At 52.3% G+C, this 17,588-nt stretch overlaps 1 protein-coding gene across 1 annotated transcript in view; it reads right to left on the bottom strand.

The window, feature by feature from the left end:
* The window catches only part of ADAMTS8 (ADAM metallopeptidase with thrombospondin type 1 motif 8), a 123,930-nt gene extending 107,325 nt beyond the window's left edge, over positions 1–16,605 (bottom strand). Inside the window, exon 1 of the mRNA XM_069614131.1 lies at positions 15,152–16,605. Within this exon, the coding sequence (XP_069470232.1) occupies positions 15,152–15,925 (774 nt within the window). The 5' untranslated portion in view covers positions 15,926–16,605. The remainder of the gene's footprint in view (positions 1–15,151) is intronic.
* Positions 16,606–17,588: the final 983 nt, after the last annotated feature.

Here is a 17,588-nt window from a genome sequence, read left to right as displayed (position 1 = left end):
GAGAGAGATGGGGAGAGAAAGAGAGAGAGAAAGAGAGAGACGGAAAGAGAAAGGGAGAGAGACCGAGAGATAGAGAGACTGAGAGAGATTGAGAGAGAGAGAGATAGAGAGAGAGAGCGAGAGAGAGACAGAGACAGAGAGAGAGAGCTTGAGATGGAGTGAGACAGAGAGAGATAGTGAGAGGGAGAGAGAGAGAGAGAGAGAGAGAGAGAGAGGGAGACTGAGAGAGAGAGAGAAAGGGAGAGATTGAGAGACATAGAGAGAGAGAGAGAGAGAGGGAGACTGAGAGAGAGAGAGAGAGAGAGAGAGAGAGAGAAAGGGAGAGATTGAGAGACTGAGAGATAGAGAGAGAGAGATTGAGAGAGAGATTGAGAGAGTGGGAGAGATTGAGAGACAGAGGGAGAGAGGGAGAGAGAGAGATGGGGGAGAGAAAGAGAGAGAGAAAGAGAGAGACGGAAAGAGAAAGGGAGAGAGACCGAGAGATAGAGAGACTGAGAGAGAGATTGAGAGAGAGAGAGAGAGAGATAGAGAGAGAGAGCGAGAGAGAGAGACAGAGAGAGAGAGAGAGAGAGAGCTTGAGATGGAGTGTGACAGAGAGAGATAGTGAGAGGGAGGGAGCGAGAGAGAGAGAGAGAGAGAGAGAGAGAGAGGGAGATAGAGAGAGAGAGCGAGAGAGAGAGACAGAGAGAGAGAGAGAGAGAGAGCTTGAGATGGAGTGTGACAGAGAGAGATAGTGAGAGGGAGAGAGCGAGAGAGAGAGACAGAGAGAGAGAGAGAGAGAGCTTGAGATGGAGTGTGACAGAGAGAGATAGTGAGAGGGAGGGAGCGAGAGAGAGAGAGAGAGAGAGACAGAGAGAGAGAGAGAGAGAGCTTGAGATGGAGTGAGACAGAGAGAGATAGTGAGAGGGAGGGAGCGAGAGAGAGAGAGAGAGAGAGAGAGGGGGAGAGAGGTTTCATATATTTCCCACCGTGTGTCTGGAATGCCATGAATGATGTCATTTGTGATGTTACCTGTGATGTCATATGTGAGGCCAGGAGAGGCAACTGAGGTTGTGAGGATATGTGCTGCCGTGTATTTGGGGGTCTTTCAGGCTTCTCATTGTTTCCTTCCATTCCATCCATCTAGGTTTTTTAATGTTTGCTGGTTTCCGTGGCAATGAACACTAGCCATTTTTATCCTCTGGTTAACTTGTAATGTCAGCATACTTCCATTGGTGATATTTCAGTATAAGAATGCATTTGGGAAACACACTCTTTTGGGGGGTCTTGGGGGCGAGGTCTTGCAAGTGCGCAGTGTACCCCCCGGGTGGCTGCAGTTGTTTCTGTTGTGGATGTTGTGTCTGCAAGGAGCAGTGCTGGAATTGGGATGTTTTCCTCGGATTTGGAATCTGGTAAAAACACTGGGCCTCAATCCGAGTTTGGCTGTAATTCGGTGATAATTCTACTAAATTACTGCCAAAATCGGTTCCCATTACTACCGCTTGGTCCCGTGGATTTACCAGGGGATTTCAAGTGGTGGTAGGGCAGTACTAGTCTCCATTTGTTGAGTCTATAAGACTCCATGGGGGTTTGGGTGTTATTAGCGTGAGCGGTAAACCTGCTGCGGTAATTCTGCCAATTTTTGGCTTTAAAGAGGAGGATTTACTTCATACCTGATTCATGAAGTGAATCCTCCACTTCAGTGCCCAACTTGGGATTTGGCAGCACGGTAAAGGCAGAGCTAATTCTGTTACCACACAAAAAAGTGGGGGTAATGGAATTGCCAGCACCTTTTTACTACTCTGGCAAACTTGGAATGAGGCCTTTGCCCGAATTTACAGACAACACTGCACCCAGAGGGGTCACCTGTCCCCGCTCTAGAAGGCTCGCAAGCTGCGGGGAACTCTTCTCAATTGTATCATGCATTTACTTTCACCATGTCCCTCATTACGAGTGTGCCGGTCCGGTAACACCGGTGCCAGTAACAATACCGGCACCATTGTTACCAGATCGGCACATTCCGAGGTCTGTGAGTGGGTGCTTTTCCGCCCGCCAGGTCTGACCTGGTGGGAGGAACGGCACCCGGCCGCAGACTTTGACGGAAGCCCCAGCAGCGTTATTAACAGCGCCGGTGCTTCCGTCCTCCCCATTCACATTGAGTCCAATGGGACTCAAATGGAAATGGGGAGTATTTTTTTCTGGCTTCGGCAATAGGAAATTACCGGGACCACCAGGCCTGTAATGCCCTGGTAGGTCCCCATTGCTGGGCGCCGGAAAAAAAAAAGATTCCGGCGGCAGCCGTGCCGGTACTTACCGGACTCATAATGAGGCCCCATGTTTCTTTCGGTGTAAACAGTACAGTTGTAAAACAGAGGCATGTTACAAGTTCAAATTACTTTGCATGCTGGTGATTTTAGGATTGTGTTCAGGAAGGTAGAAAAAAGGAGTCAAGCAAACTGTTTTGCTCGGCTTTTGACTATGCTGGTGCTGGTATCTGTTACCAGGTTAGTTCATCGTGTGACTTGTGCACGTTTCATGGCATCCCTATGAAGCAGTGCTATCTTAGTTCTCTCTTGTTTTTTACAATCTTTATAACACTGTCGCTTACTTATCAAGACTCGGCTCAGCTCTGCCCCCAGAACTCTGGGCACTGCCCCCTTTGGGATCACTACGTGCATTTCTTTCGTTTCCAGCCCCTTTACGGTGGCCCAGTCAGTGGCTGTTGGACTGCCAGACACAGGTCAGAGGCAGCTCCTGTAGGTGCCGCTGCCGCCGCTAGGTGGGGTCCTGCAGGCACCGCAGGAGCTATCCTGCTAACGGGTCTTTGGGGTATGGATGTTCCCGGGGCTGCTGCTGCAGGGTTGCCAGTGCCGAAGAAAGGGGGGTTCACATTTGCAATTCAAGTACAGGCCAGGGGTCTGCGACCCTCCACGCGGAGCAGTGTTCATGCACAGACCTCGTATCGCTGAGGCCCCCGGGCACCGCCCCATCTGCCTTTCCGGGATTGTGGGGACCAGGGGTGCTTGAACAGCTCTTGGAGTGAAGAGGGCACTCGGCGAATTACCTTTTCTACTACAAGAGCGTGTTTTATTGGGGGCGGGGCTGGGTGGGATGCGGTTGTGAGGCGGTCTCTGCGTGCACTATGGCAGGCTGTGTGCATGTGTGGACGGTGTGGACGTTATGCAGGCGTGCATGTGTCTGTGGGAGTTCTCTGTGGGGCCAGGCTGTCCAGTGTCTTGAAGGCCACTGGGGAGAAGTCGCTGGGGAATCCATATGTAGTCGGGTGCCGTCCATGCGGCTCCATGTGCTTGGCGTGTCTTTGCATGTGGAGGGTCTCTGTGTGTGTGTGTGTGTGTTGTGTCTGAGCCGCGGTGGATTCCGCGTGAATCGATGGAGGAACAACAGCTCGAGAGGGTGAGCAGAATTCCCTGAGTGGAAGGTGACGCGATATGCGTGTGTTTGTGCGTGCGTGCCCGCGTGCGTGCCCGCGTGCGTGTTGGGCTCTGCTCTCTGGCTGTGTTCTGGAGGGTCTCCCTTTGTGACGATGGAATCCGGGCAGAGTCATGGGAACACACATCACCATTGTCCGTGCGGGGGTGCTGTTCTATATGCCGGGGTGCTGCCAAGGTGCCCACGTGCAGCCTTACCCTCAGAGGTACTTCTGAAAATACCAGGTGCCCGCGCATCATTAGAATATACACCTCACTATGCCAAGGGACTGTACGTGGCACTGATTAGTATGCCAGGGTGCTGCCAACATCATTATTGCGCTGCCAGTGGCCACCGTCTCATGCTGAATGTGTCCAGAATGCAGTCTTGGCATCACATTGGCATCAGACCCCTCCCTGTGCCAAAGGGCGGCAGGTGATACTGATCGACATGCCAGGGAGTTACCAACCACCTTGTTCTTCTGCTAAATCTGACATGGTGCTGCCAATTGTGTGTGGGTGCAATTAGCATGGGCGATGCCAGTGACACTAGAGGGCTTTTCTGATGCAACCAAGCCTCGGAGGGTGCCAGCAGGATGCCAGTGCGCTCAGGATACCACAGGTGAACCAGTGATAGAGTGCTGCTTGATATGCCAGGCTGCTGACAGTGATACTAGGACGATTACCCTGTCATCATACCCGGGCGATGCCAAGCATGCCATCTGCCGCGCTGTCACGAGCTAAACCTACAGAGCCGGGAGAAGGCCCACAGGCACCCCTGCTGCACAAGCCACTAGGTGGCGTTTACCGACGTGCATCCAGCTGGCAGCGACCCCTGCCTACACAATGCAAAAGTGGGACCCCCCTCACCCGCCCCCGCCGCCAAACTCACGAGGGAACAGGGGACACGTAGCAGCAGCTGAACTTTTTATCAGCCGACCCCAACCAATCAGATGCCGTCTATCAAAAAAGCTGAACCGGTCTAGTGGTGGGGAGACATATCCGGGCCTCTGAGCGCCCCCACCAGGAAAGGTGCCCCCATGGCAGCCAACGGGGCGACTCCCGGGGACGGGTGCAGCGTAAACCAGAATGCAGAGGGCGTTTCTGCAACCGCCCCGTCATAGCCTAGAGCGTTCCTGATATGGCGTTATATCGCCGGCCACGCCCTCGCTTTTCGGTGCACACGCTCTGAATTCCGCTGAGAGGTATTTGGAGAAGACGGTGTCTCTGTTGGGTGATAGGAATTCGAGGTCCCTCGCAAACCTTCCTGCGTCTTAACCTACCCGTGTGCCTCGGCCATGCCCGAGCTCAAAAGCACACATCAGTGGCGAGGGCTGCCCACACGCGGGGCACTGCCACGCTTAACTGAAATACAGCTGGGTGGCAGCGGAAAATAGAACTGGGCACCGACGTGGCAGTGGCCACATGGGGTCCAGTCCTAGTGCCACGTCTGGTAACATGCCAGAAGGTGCATTAGTGTAATAATGACTCATATTATCATTATTCATAATACTGAATAATAATACTTTGTATTGTATATGGCACGTTCTACTTGACTATCCTTCCTTGTGCTTTAATCAAACGTTGTTTCATTTTCACAGCCCAAAGGTACTCAACTCATCATCTTAGAAAGGATAAAAGGCGGAGTCAAACCTAAGACTTTCTGAATGCATACTGATCTCCGCAGAGGGGCTATGCACCCCTAAGCTATCTTGTCATCTGCAGCACAGACATCAGGTGACTGTCAATGGCCAGAGTACGGCCCTGGGTGACACGCGAGGAGGGGTCACTGCAGCCAGGGGCATCTGGACCCCGGAGGCTGGCCTTGAAGGGCCAGGATGGAGCCAGAAGACCAAACGGCAGTGACGGTTCTCAGACACACGTTTAATACTTACCTGCAGCCACATGTATATGATTTCAGGGTATTACATTCGTGCACCTTTAAACTATAATATCCCTTCGGTCTTGTGGCTAAGTGCTGGGGCTTGAAGAGAGCGAGGTAGCTACCATTGCTTTAAAAAATGTAGCACAGGTTCATATGCATGGACGTCATTTCACCAAAATGCCAGGGGTAGGGGAAGTGACATCACGCGACCCTTGACCTCTGATGACATCACAGGAAGTGATGTCATTTGACCCCACCCGAAGTGATATCACGGGAAGCGATAGAACACAACCTTTCACTCCTTGACAAAACAGGACGTGCCATTGCATAGCATTGTTCCCAAGTACACAACGAAAGATATGGTCATAGTATCACTATAATGTGATGTACATTTCGTACAGGAATGGATCGCCATATGTATCGTTAATATCAGTGTGTAAAGGCACATATTAGCAAATTACTGTGAATGCAAGTAGACATCCAAGGCCAAATGATAATGATGTGTAATTATATAGCTCTTAGGCTTAAGCGCTTTATATAGAAAAATATGCATAAAATATCACCCAACCTGTGTTGGTACTCATTTATCAACCACAGCAGGATGAAAGGCTGAGTTGAGGTGTTTAAGAACAGACTAAATCAATGACTCACCCTCTGAAGTGTGCCTGAAATAAACCTTTATTGAGTCTAGCAATTATTGTATGGAATTCCATAAAGACACATTATTTGGTATTCCTATTCTTTCGTATTTAGGGTCACTACTCAAAGTGTAATTGGAGAACTCCCTGTTTTTTAAGAGGCCTGAACAAGAAAGCCAGTCACGCCAGAACAAAGAGCCACATGGCGCTGGTCACAGCCCAGGAGCTTGCATTTAAAAAACATGTTTTGGGGTAGCAAGGGAGACCACAGGGGTAGCAAGAGAGACCTCATGGTTGCGACCCCTGGCGACCCCTAAAGGATGTCCCCGATTATATGCTGAAACATGCTGGCATCGATAGATTCCTGCAGCCTGCTGGCTGCGGCCAACAGGGCACCGACAGGGGATCTGCGGCCAAAGGCGCTGCGCCAAAACGTCCTGCCCTGCAGTATATCATGCAAGCACATGGAAATTAGGGCACCACTGGCACCCAGTGGCCAGCCATAGAACTGCATTTTCTTACATATTGGAGAGGAAGCATGTGGAAAGTATTGCAGCAGTGACACCTGGAGGCCAGTCAGAGAACATCTTTGGATGACACATGAAGTGTCACACTGTGCATCGGCGACACCTGGAGGCCAGTCATAGTGTGGCATGGGATGACAAATTGGGAAGGAGCACACAGAAAGATATGCAGCAGTGCCACCCAGTGACTAGGCCTAGAACTGCGATGAATTACATATGGAAGAGGAAGCAAGTTTACAGTGATGCAATACTGACATCTGTTGGTCAGTCGCAGAATGACCTGGGCTGATGCCTTCTCTTTTTCCAGTTCTTTTTGTAGCATCTAGTTCTGCAGGAAGAGTGCAGATGAGGGAATTACCCAAAAAAACCTCAGATATGTGAATGGTGGCTAGTCAGAGGGACTATTACATGGGATCATACAGGCATCATACAGGCAGCATGCTGGAACGCCTGTCTTTAAGCCATGATGGCGAAGCAGCAACAAACACATTTTTTCATTTACATTTCTCAATCAGAGTGTCTCCACAGAAACAATAATTTGGACAGAGTGTGTGTGTATCTGTATGTGTGTGCACTCTGGGCGTGTGTGGGTAAAGTCGTAGTGTGGTGAACCCAAGGACAACGACAAGAACCTCTCTTCGATTAGCTTCAGATGCTCTTTCTTCCCAAGATGCACCTTTCCTTTCGAAGAAGCGAGTCCATCTCAGGAACATTCTGGAAGAAAGCTCCATTGAGACTTGCAGTGGGGTTCAGGGAGTTAGGCAGTGGGGAGGGGTCAGGTTTATTAAGCGAGTCGATGACGGCCTCCTCCACTATACCCAGTGCTTTAAGCGGGCCGGGGCCTGCCGGGGCTGGGCCCCGGCAGTCTCCAAAAAGTGAGGCTGAGACAGGGCCTTGCCGGGACACCGGTCCCACCACTTCACTGCGGGTCATTGTCCCACCACGGCCGTAGCCTCGACGGGAGATGAGCCCGCTGTCAACAAGACAGGCAGCTGTGACTGACAGAAGTGCAGGACTCCAAAGCAAAGCTGGGGCTGTCTGGTACTTGTTAGTCACAGCTCAGTAAACGCACAGCGTTCCCACCATGAACACCCCTTTGTCTCCACTCCCTGTTGTGCCCTGTAACAGGCACAACAGGAGTGGAGACAAAAGGGTGCTAACGTTTGACCCATTAACCCCATGGATGAGACATTTGCATCTGAAAGCCTTCACTTCAGGGGGAAAGGCCTTAACCTCCCAGACAACACATCTCCCTTTTGCAAATAAAGCATGAATGGCAATGGTCATTTGCAAAAGGAAAGAGGTGATGGAAGTGCAAATCTTTAGTAGAGGACTTGTTATTATTTTTAAAAGCTCCAGTCCTAATTGAAAGGGTGGAGACTTTGCAATACTGCAGATGAAAACCACCAGCCATGCACCCAAACCTCCACATGGTACTTCCGAAACTACACACAATATCCTCTCTGGGATCACCAGAACTGGACCCAGTACTGCCGAATATAGCTCAGTAGTCCAGGCGGGGCCGGCCTACAGAACTGGACCCAGTACTGCCGAATATAGCTCAGTACTCCAGGCGGGGCCGGCCTACAGAACTGGACCCAGTACTGCAGAATATAGCTCAGTGCTCCAGACGGGGCCTACAGAACTGGACCCAGTACTGCCGAATATAGCTCAGTACTCCAGGCGGGGCCTACAGAACTGGACCCAGTACTGCAGAATATAGCTCAGTACTCCAGGCGGGGCTGGCCTACAGAACTGGACCCAGTACTGCCGAATATAGCTCAGTACTCCAGGCGGGGCCGGCCTACAGAACTGGACCCAGTACTGCCGAATATAGCTCAGTACTCCAGGCGGGGCCGGCCTACAGAACTGGACCCAGTGCTGCAGAATATAGCTCAGTGCTCCAGACGGGGCCTACAGAACTGGACCCAGTACTGCCGAATATAGCTCAGTACTCCAGGCGGGGCCTACAGAACTGGACCCAGTACTGCAGAATATAGCTCAGTACTCCAGGCGGGGCTGGCCTACAGAACTGGACCCAGTACTGCCGAATATAGCTCAGTACTCCAGGCGGGGCCGGACTACAGAACTGGACCCAGTACTGCCGAATATAGCTCAGTACTCCAGGTGGGGCCGGCCTACAGAACTGGACCCAGTACTGCCGAATATAGCTCAGTACTCCAGGCGGGGCCTACAGAACTGGACCCAGTACTGCAGAATATAGCTCAGTACTCCAGGCGGGGCCGGCCTACAGAACTGGACCCAGTACTGCCGAATATAGCTCAGTAGTCCAGGCGGGGCCGGCCTACAGAACTGGACCCAGTACTGCAGAATATAGCTCAGTGCTCCAGACGGGGCCGGCCTACAGAACTGGACCCAGTGCTGCAGAATATAGCTCAGTGCTCCAGACGGGGCCTACAGAACTGGACCCAGTACTGCAGAATATAGCTCAGTGCTCCAGACGGGGCCTCCAGAACTGGACCCAGTACTGCAGAATATAGCTCAGTACTCCAGGCGGGGCCGGCCTACAGAACTGGACCCAGTACTGCCGAATATAGCTCAGTGCTCCAGGCGGGGCCGGCCTACAGAACTGGACCCAGTACTGCAAAATATAGCTCAGTGCTCCAGACGGGGCCGGCCTACAGAACTGGACCCAGTACTGCCGAATATAGCTCAGTGCTCCAGACGGGGCCTACAGAACTGGACCCAGTGCTGCAGAATATAGCTCAGTACTCCAGGCGGGGCCTACAGAACTGGACCCAGTACTGCAGAATATAGCTCAGTGCTCCAGACGGGGCCGGCCTACAGAACTGGACCCAGTAATGCAGAATATAGCTCAGTGCTCCAGACAGGGCCTACAGAACTGGACCCAGTACTGCAGAATATAGCTCAGTGCTCCAGACGGGGCCTACAGAACTGGACCCAGTACTGCTGAATATAGCTCAGTACACCAGGCGGGGCCGGCCTACAGAACTGGACCCAGTACTGCCGAATATAGCTCAGTACTCCAGGCGGGGCCGACCTACAGAACTGGACCCAGTACTGCAGAATATAGCTCAGTGCTCCAGACGGGGCCGACCTACAGAACTGGACCCAGTGCTGCAGAATATAGCTCAGTACTCCAGACGGGGCCTACAGAACTGGACCCAGTGCTGCAGAATATAGCTCAGTGCTCCAGACGGGGCCTACAGAACTGGACCCAATACTGCAGAATATAGCTCAGTACTCCAGGCGGGGCCGGCCTACAGAACTGGACCCAGTGCTGCAGAATATAGCTCAGTACTCCTGGCGGGGCCGGCCTACAGAACTGGACCCAGTACTGCAGAATATAGCTGAGTGCTCCAGACGGGGCCGGCCTACAGAACTGGACCCAGTGCTGCAGAATATAGCTCAGTGCTCCAGACGGGGCCTACAGAACTGGACCCAGTATTGCAGAATATAGCTCAGTGCTCCAGACGGGGCCTACAGAACTGGACCCAGTACTGCAGAATATAGCTCAGTACTCCAGGCGGGGCCGGCTACAGAACTGGACCCAGAGCTGCAGAATATAGCTCAGTACTCCCGGCGGAGCCGGCCTACAGAACTGGACCCAGTACTGCAGAATATAGCTCAGTGCTCCAGACGGGGCCGGCCTACAGAACTGGACCCAGTGCTGCAGAATATAGCTCAGTGCTCCAGACGGGGCCTACAGAACTGGACCCAGTACTGCAGAATATAGTTCAGTGCTCCAGACGGGGCCTCCAGAACTGGACCCAGTACTGCAGAATATAGCTCAGTGCTCCAGACGGGGCCTCCAGAACTGGACCCAGTACTGCAGAATATCACTCAATACTCCAGGCGGGGCCTACAGAACTGGAAATATTCATTCCAGTGGGACCTCTACGTATTTACACAACACTAAACCATGTAGGCTTCTACAGCGGCACACCATAATGTGGGATATCAACCCAAAGAGGCCCACACACGTGGCGGTCGCAGAGCTCATGCCTAGATGACACAAACTCCTGAGAACTTAGAAGTGCTGCACAATTGTTCTTTATAGGGTCTTGAGGGAGTCAAAACAGATGCCAGTGCTGTGGATAAGAATGGAACACAGCTCCTCTATAATTTCTCAAGGCTGGCGGCCACTAGTGCTACTATCAAAAAACGGAGTGAAGTTTCAGAGGACCTAAAAGTCCTCAATACTAAAATGACACCTGTTTTCTTTCAAGTGCTGTCCTGGCTGCCTCCCCAATCTCCTGCGAGCAAGGGAGCACGCTATAATAAATCCTGTTGGTGAACCCCTGAAGAACGTTTTGTGCAGCAGGTTGGTGGGAGGGACGGGGAGGTCCTATTTTGCATTAATCAATTTTATATTGTCGGATTATCTGTGCACTCTGCACTATCTCAGGTAATGGGTATAAATATTGAGTCAAATATTTCTCCTGGAACATGTAACTCGCAGGTCCCAACTGAAGCACATAACCACATTGTGTGACGCCGCGCGGGCGAGCCATTTCATTTGGCTGAACTACCATAATATTTGTTTTCTTATTTCACTGGACACGGAGAGTGGCAGCAAAGAAGCGCACGCTGTGGGGCTACGCTGCTGTATGCTGCAGCATTATACCGCACTCTGTCACTATTTACTGCACCAGGTCTTGGAGTGCTGCAGATAAGACGTAGTGCAATTACATGATGTGCCCAGGACCACACGTTTTGGTTGTACCAGCAGTGCTGCAGTATGCGCTTAGTTATGTAGACGAGACCCCCCCTCTTCATTTTTACATGCTCTTGTTTAGTCCAAGCCTTCAAGTTTTAGGCCACGCCTATCAGACAAGCCACGCCCCCAAATGAGGGCCCGCCTCAATTTCTTATCCCATGACTCCATTTCCAACTCACTTTCTCAGCTAGGATGACTTCCTTTCCATTCCCAACTTCAATTCCACTTCCTCTGCCTGGTCTTTAAATCTCTTCCCAACCTTGCTCCTCCTTACCTCTCCTCTCTTCTCTCGTTTTACACCCCCTCTCGCTCCCTTTGTTCTGCCGATCTCTTCTTACTTTCAGTCCCCCCCTTGTGCCTCTTCTCGTTTCCGTTCCTTTCAGCTCCTTGCTCCCTTACGCTGGAACTCCCTACCTTTCTCTATCCGTTCCTCCCCTTCTTATTCTCCTTCCACTCCTCACTGAAATCTCTTCTTCTTCATTCCCTCCCTGATCCCCTTCCCCCTCACACCCTTCTTTCCCTCTTTCTTGTACCCTTCTCTGTGTACTCTTTATCTTCCCCAACTCTTCTAAATCTCCCTGCTTCCTACTACTCACTTACTCACTACTCTCTCTCTCCCCCCTCGTTCCACACACCCCCTCCTCTCCTGCTCTTTCTCATATGTAAATTGCTCTACTTGCCGAGTTTCTGGTTTGACTCATGTTTACCGTTATTGCTTCTACTGTTCCATGTTTATTGTATATATTGTTGTTCATTGTAAAGCGCCTTGGATTAAGGCGCTATATAAAACAATAAATACAATTACAAATACACTTAAAGCACTGACTATGCCACTTTGCGCACTGCTCCCGTAACAGCGTTGCCTGCCCGTGCTAAGTGGCCGGGAGGCCCTGTTTTAGTTTATTGCAGCAAAGTGAGGCCTTAATGCACCCAGATGGCAGCCTGGCTTCAAAACCATCGGTAAAAGTAAAATGGTGCGAAAGACGAATGAGGGAGATAGCTCAGTGGGGTTGAACACCTGCTGAAATACCGGGTTGGGGCTTATACATAAGCAACACATCACCCAATATATACCCCATTCCGATTTCCATCTTTCGGAGGTCTAAAACGTGTACCATTCATTCATTTAGATGGTAACACATCTGTTATTCTAGCGCCAAGCGACCATTAACTTTGTGGTGAGTGGTAAATAAATAATTGCTATGTTGTTTGGCATCTCTTTAGAGGGTCGGGCCAGCCCTTGCACACATGCCTATCCAAACTAGCCAGGACTCAGGTGGGGAAAGTGACATCTGAGCCTTTTCACCGGGTAGCACAACGGTGCCGCTGTTCTGTTCGTGCGCGGAAAAGCGACCATCGAGTCCGCCGGAGACTTCAGCGGTCAGAAGATTTCGCAGCCAGCAACAGGAGTGTTTAGGAAGCAGCGCGCCCTGAGAGTCGAGGAGGCCCCGGGGGAAATCGGGAGACTCGCAGGCGGGCTGCCGTGCTTGGCATGAACACGGCAGTAAAGGCAGGGAACAGGGCCACGATTCGGACAGAAGTACAGAAAACTGCACGTGCGCGAGTGATCAAAGTGTGATAGCACGTGAAGCCGGTTGGATAGCTCAGCAGGTTGGGCGTTGACGGTAAAGGTCAAAGCGAAACCTGCTCGCCACTACTGAGTCGTTTTAAGGACGATCGGCCCAGAGCTGAATAAAACGATTCTATTGGCGTTCATAACCTGTTATATCCTGGTACTCAGTGTAAGTGTGTGGGATACATTGGCCTGAGTGAAATGACAGCTTTGATTCCAGCACTGCGCCTAGTTTCAGAGTCGAGAACGTACATATGCACTGTACAGTGCCTCGCACCCTCCTGCTACATTTTTCTACAGCAAGCGCTTTACTCGCAGCCTACCGGATTTCCTGTATGGCTTCTTTGTAAATGCTCTTCGCTTTTGCTGGCGCATAGGAAGACGGGTTTGCAAGTTGCGTGTCCATTGTTCTACGCGTGTGGTTGCTCGCTTTCAGCGCCCAAAAGGCTGCTTCCGAGACGCCCATGACCTCTAGACTCTATGACCCAGTTTGACCTGGAGTTAAAAAAACACCCGCTCCATTTCAAGAAAGAGAGATGTGTGCGCCTGAGGAGCGGAAGTGTCTGGTCACAAGCAATGCAGCCAGTGTTATCTTAAACCATGTTTTATGCATTTCACAAAGCACGCACCGGGCTTCGCCAGCAGCGGAGCGCTTTACAGAGAACAGAAGAATCTGTGACACGAGGCGCTGTACACTCATGTGTGGGGGTGATGGCAGAAGTGAGAATGTACATGCTTGGGGTACGTGTAATTGGGGGAACACTAGGACATTACACAACGTGCAGTTGCAGTAGTTCCATCATGTTATGCATATTATCAATGCGCCAGAAAGCGATCTGCCCAGAATCAAAGAGGGGTTCCTGGAAAACGAACAGCGCCGGGAATAGCGGGCACCTCCCCATGTTTTAACACTTAGCCACAAACCACCTCTGATGTTGGTTTTATGGTGGGGGAAGGGCGCTCTGATCAAAAAAAGGAAGGGGCAGGACCAGCAAACAGGAGACGACTTAGTGGCTGCCTGGCTGGACTTCCGTGTGAGAAGGTAAATGCAGGGGGCATGGGGGCGGAGGGTGCCCAGGAACGTAGAGTGGCAACAGGACACACGTCTGCCACAAAATGACATCCGTGGGAGACACGTCAGAGGGCGAGCGCGCGGCTCATTAGAGCATTGTCAGGGGGGAGTGCGGAAGGGCAGGGCAGGCATAGACCAAAGGTCGCATTCCCAGGAGAGGAAGTTTCGACTTCCTTGGAGGCTTTCATCAGGGCTGTGGAAATAGGCAGCATTCTTCCTTAATCAGCCCTTTCCAGGATCTGGTCTATTCAACCCTACTTCAAAACTCGCTTATATTGCAAATGTCCACAGTTGAAGGAAAGCGCTGCGCCCAAGATCACACAGGATGTCATTGACAAATTTGGAGCCGGCGCTCATCGCCCACATGCTCACTCGTTTGCCCACTTTACCAAATCGTGTGCTCCTGGGCAATTCACGGTATCTCCATGTGGCCTCATATATTTTTCCTACCTGAAGTAATATCGCTTGGAAGCAGACGGATCCCTTCCGAAATGCTAAATAGAAGAGCGGATGGCCCTGTACACGCAGCCATACTTCGGTGCTTTGTCCTGGCGGAACGCGGGGAGCGCCCTGGCGGAACGCGAAGAGCGCCTGTAACAGGGACTAAGCAGCAATTTTGGGTATATATGCCAACCGTCAGTGGCATCCAGTAATAAAGTCGCCATGATAAATCCCGCTGTAAAAAATGCCGATTTTTTTCTTCTTTAAAAAATAATATATATATATATATATATATATATATATATATATATATATATATATATATATATATATATATATATATATATATATGGGGGGGTTTGGGGACCCCCGCAGCGCCCCCAGCAATTCCCGTCACATAAATACTTACCATTACCCACCCCCACATATATATTTGAGAAAATAGTGCATTTAAAGAAAATCGGCGTTTTTTGCGGCGGGATTTACTATGGCGACTTTATTGCATGGAAGTGGCGCCCCCTGCCTCTTCCCTGTAGACGTTTATTGCATCGTCTTTTGCCCTCAGAATTATGCAACTTGCGCTCCTTTTCCCAACTGTAATGTCAGGCTTTTGAACTCTCACTAACCATCTTGGTTTCCCTTTCATGATAAACCACAGTGATCGGAAGGGATTGGCTTATTTACATACAGCAAAGCACGGATGGGTGAATGTGACGGCACTGAAAGGGCAGCGCATCGAAGCGGGGGCGCGGGCTATCGGCCCAAACCCACACGGGTCCGCATGTTTGCCTTTGAATTCACACTTTGCACAAGTCATAGGCAACAGCACAACACACAGCCTCTATTTGAACCCACCCCCCTCCCCCCACTGGCCCTTTATTAGGGAGATAGATTCGGGGGGCATCTTACCTGCAACTGCTCCCCGTAGAAGCGGGCCATGGAGGCGTCAGCCACCAGTAGGGTCTCCACAAAGCGGGCTTCGGACACGAACCTCCGGCTGCGGGCGGGCTCCGGCTCCGCCCATTCCTCTGCGGTGGCCTCTCTGTGGGCACTGGCTGTGCCAGGTCCTGCAGCTTTGGCCCCCAGAGTCCCCGCGCCCCCACGCCGGCGGATGAGATGAGGCTTCAGGTGGGTCTCGGGCCTCAGCAGCCAGGTGTCCCACCCCTGCCGGGCGCTGCTGCCCGCCCTTGCCCCTGGCGGGTGCTCTTCACTCGGGCTGGCAGGCTGGATGAGGTACTCCTCGCCTTCTGTGAGGAAAGAGCCCCGTATGCCCAGGCAAAGGCTGACTGCTGCCAGCGAGTCTCCACGCCCATTCACTGTCCCCGAGAAGAAGCACTCTCTAAGACCCCTGCTCCCCGTGGACCCCCCAGTCTCGCTCCTATCTCGCCCCCGGCCCAAGTGCTCAACCCGCAGACCCGGGGCTAAGAAGCTGGCATCGGGCGCCAGCCGCAGCACAAAGACCCTGCCAAAAGCCGAGAGTCTGTACAACACCTGCCCAGGGATGCCCAGCAGGCGGACGGGCACCGTCTGCTGCTCTTCTGCCCCTCCCAGGCCCCTGCCAGGAGCGCTGCGGTGCAGGCGCCCACCGGGCGCCGCCAGGGCGCCAGCTACCAGCAGCAGCAAAGCCACTGGCACAGACCAGCCCACAGCACCCAAGGAATGGGCTCGAGGTGTAGAAAGCATCCCCCCAACCAGCCAGCTGCAACAAGTCTAAAAAGCAGGACCCCACCAACTCCGGAGCAAGTCTGGGGGCGCTCTGGAAAGTGGGGGTGCGCCAGAGACAAGTAACCCAATAGTATTATATATATATATATACATATACAGATAGCATTAAAAGACCCATACAAGGAAGCGCAGCAAATAGAGGGTTATCAAGCAAGCCGACACGTTTCAGCTCATGTCAACTAAGCCTTCCTCAGGACACGCTACTCTCCAGACCGGCACCGCTCTTTCTCGCTATGCACCTATAGCCTGAGATCCGGGGGAGCCCCCCTTGGTCCCCTTCCTCCACATCCACGCCAAGCAAGACCAGCAACAATAGCCCAAAGGGCGACTCAATCACGCAGAGTGGGGGCGATCCTCAAGCTGAGAGACTCAATCACGCAGAGTGGGGCGATCCTCAAGCGGAGAGACTCAATAACGCAGAGTGGGGGAGTCCTCAAGCTGAGAGAGGCGACTCAATCACGCAGAGTTGGGGGGACGGGGGTCCTCGGCGACTCAATCACGCAGAGTGGGGGATGGGCGACTCAATCACGCAGAGTGGGGGGTCCTCAAGCTGAGAGAGCTCGTCGTCGGCTGCCTGCCTCCCTGCCCCTGGCGTCCCCTGTCCCCGCAGGGCCACTGGCCCAGACGCCCTGCGCGCGGTATTTATACGCCGCCGCCGCATTCGCGTCCCAGGTTTATTTTCGATCTCGCCCACCGCCTCCTCCCCTCCGGGCTCCCGGGAGGGGGGCGAAGGGGAGAGGGAACTCGAAAAAAGGCAGAAAGGTCCGCAGGAAAACTTTCAAAGCCAATGAGGCGGCGGGAAGGGAGCTCCCTCCCCCGGCCGTCAGCTCCCAGAGCTCTCGCTTTCTCGAGGGTTTCTCTCAGCCCTCATTAACTCTTTCCTGCGCGGTGGTGGAAGCATCACTTCCAGGGGGGCTGAGCTGGCTGCCCCCCCCTCCGTGTCGCCCCCCAGGACCTGCCTACAAGGGCAGCCCCCACTGGGAGACCCAGAAGTGAACCTTTCCTGTAATTACCAACGCGGCCTTCCAAAGGACCCGCAGGCGCTGCGCGCGCGGGGCCACCTGCCAGATCCACTACTAGCGCCAAGAGGCCCCGCACGGCACTTAGGAAATACACATGTTACACCTTCGCATCGCCTGATACTACTGCAAGCAAGCTAGTCACAGGGCACCTGCCCCCGCCGCCCTTATTCCAACATTTAAACAGAGTGCGTAAAGCGCCCCCTCCCTCAAAAACTACGCGGTTACCTGCCTAGGGACTTGGAACCTGTAAACATAACATAACTGGCGTGGCGTAACATAGCGTAACACAGGAAATCACCATAACGTTAGCTTAACATATTTAATAGCACACAACGGAGCACACGCCAGTGTAGCAAAGCAGAGTGCAACATAGCATAGCATGGCACGGCACAGCGTAACATCGCATAACACAGCATTACAGAATACCATAGCATAGCACAGAATCACATGACACGGGAAAGCATATCACAGAATAGCACAGCACAGAATAGAATAGCACAGCACAGCACAGATAAACATAGCCCAGAATAACATGGCATTGCAAAGCATATCAGAGCAGAACACAGCATAACACAGAACCGCATGGCAGAGCAAAGGGT

The sequence above is a fragment of the Ambystoma mexicanum genome, chromosome 9, assembly GCF_040938575.1.
Source record: "Ambystoma mexicanum isolate Mex_15411 chromosome 9, UKY_AmexF1_1, whole genome shotgun sequence".
NCBI classification, from domain to species: Eukaryota; Metazoa; Chordata; class Amphibia; order Caudata; family Ambystomatidae; genus Ambystoma; species Ambystoma mexicanum.
This window is presented reverse-complemented; position numbering and strand designations above follow the sequence as displayed.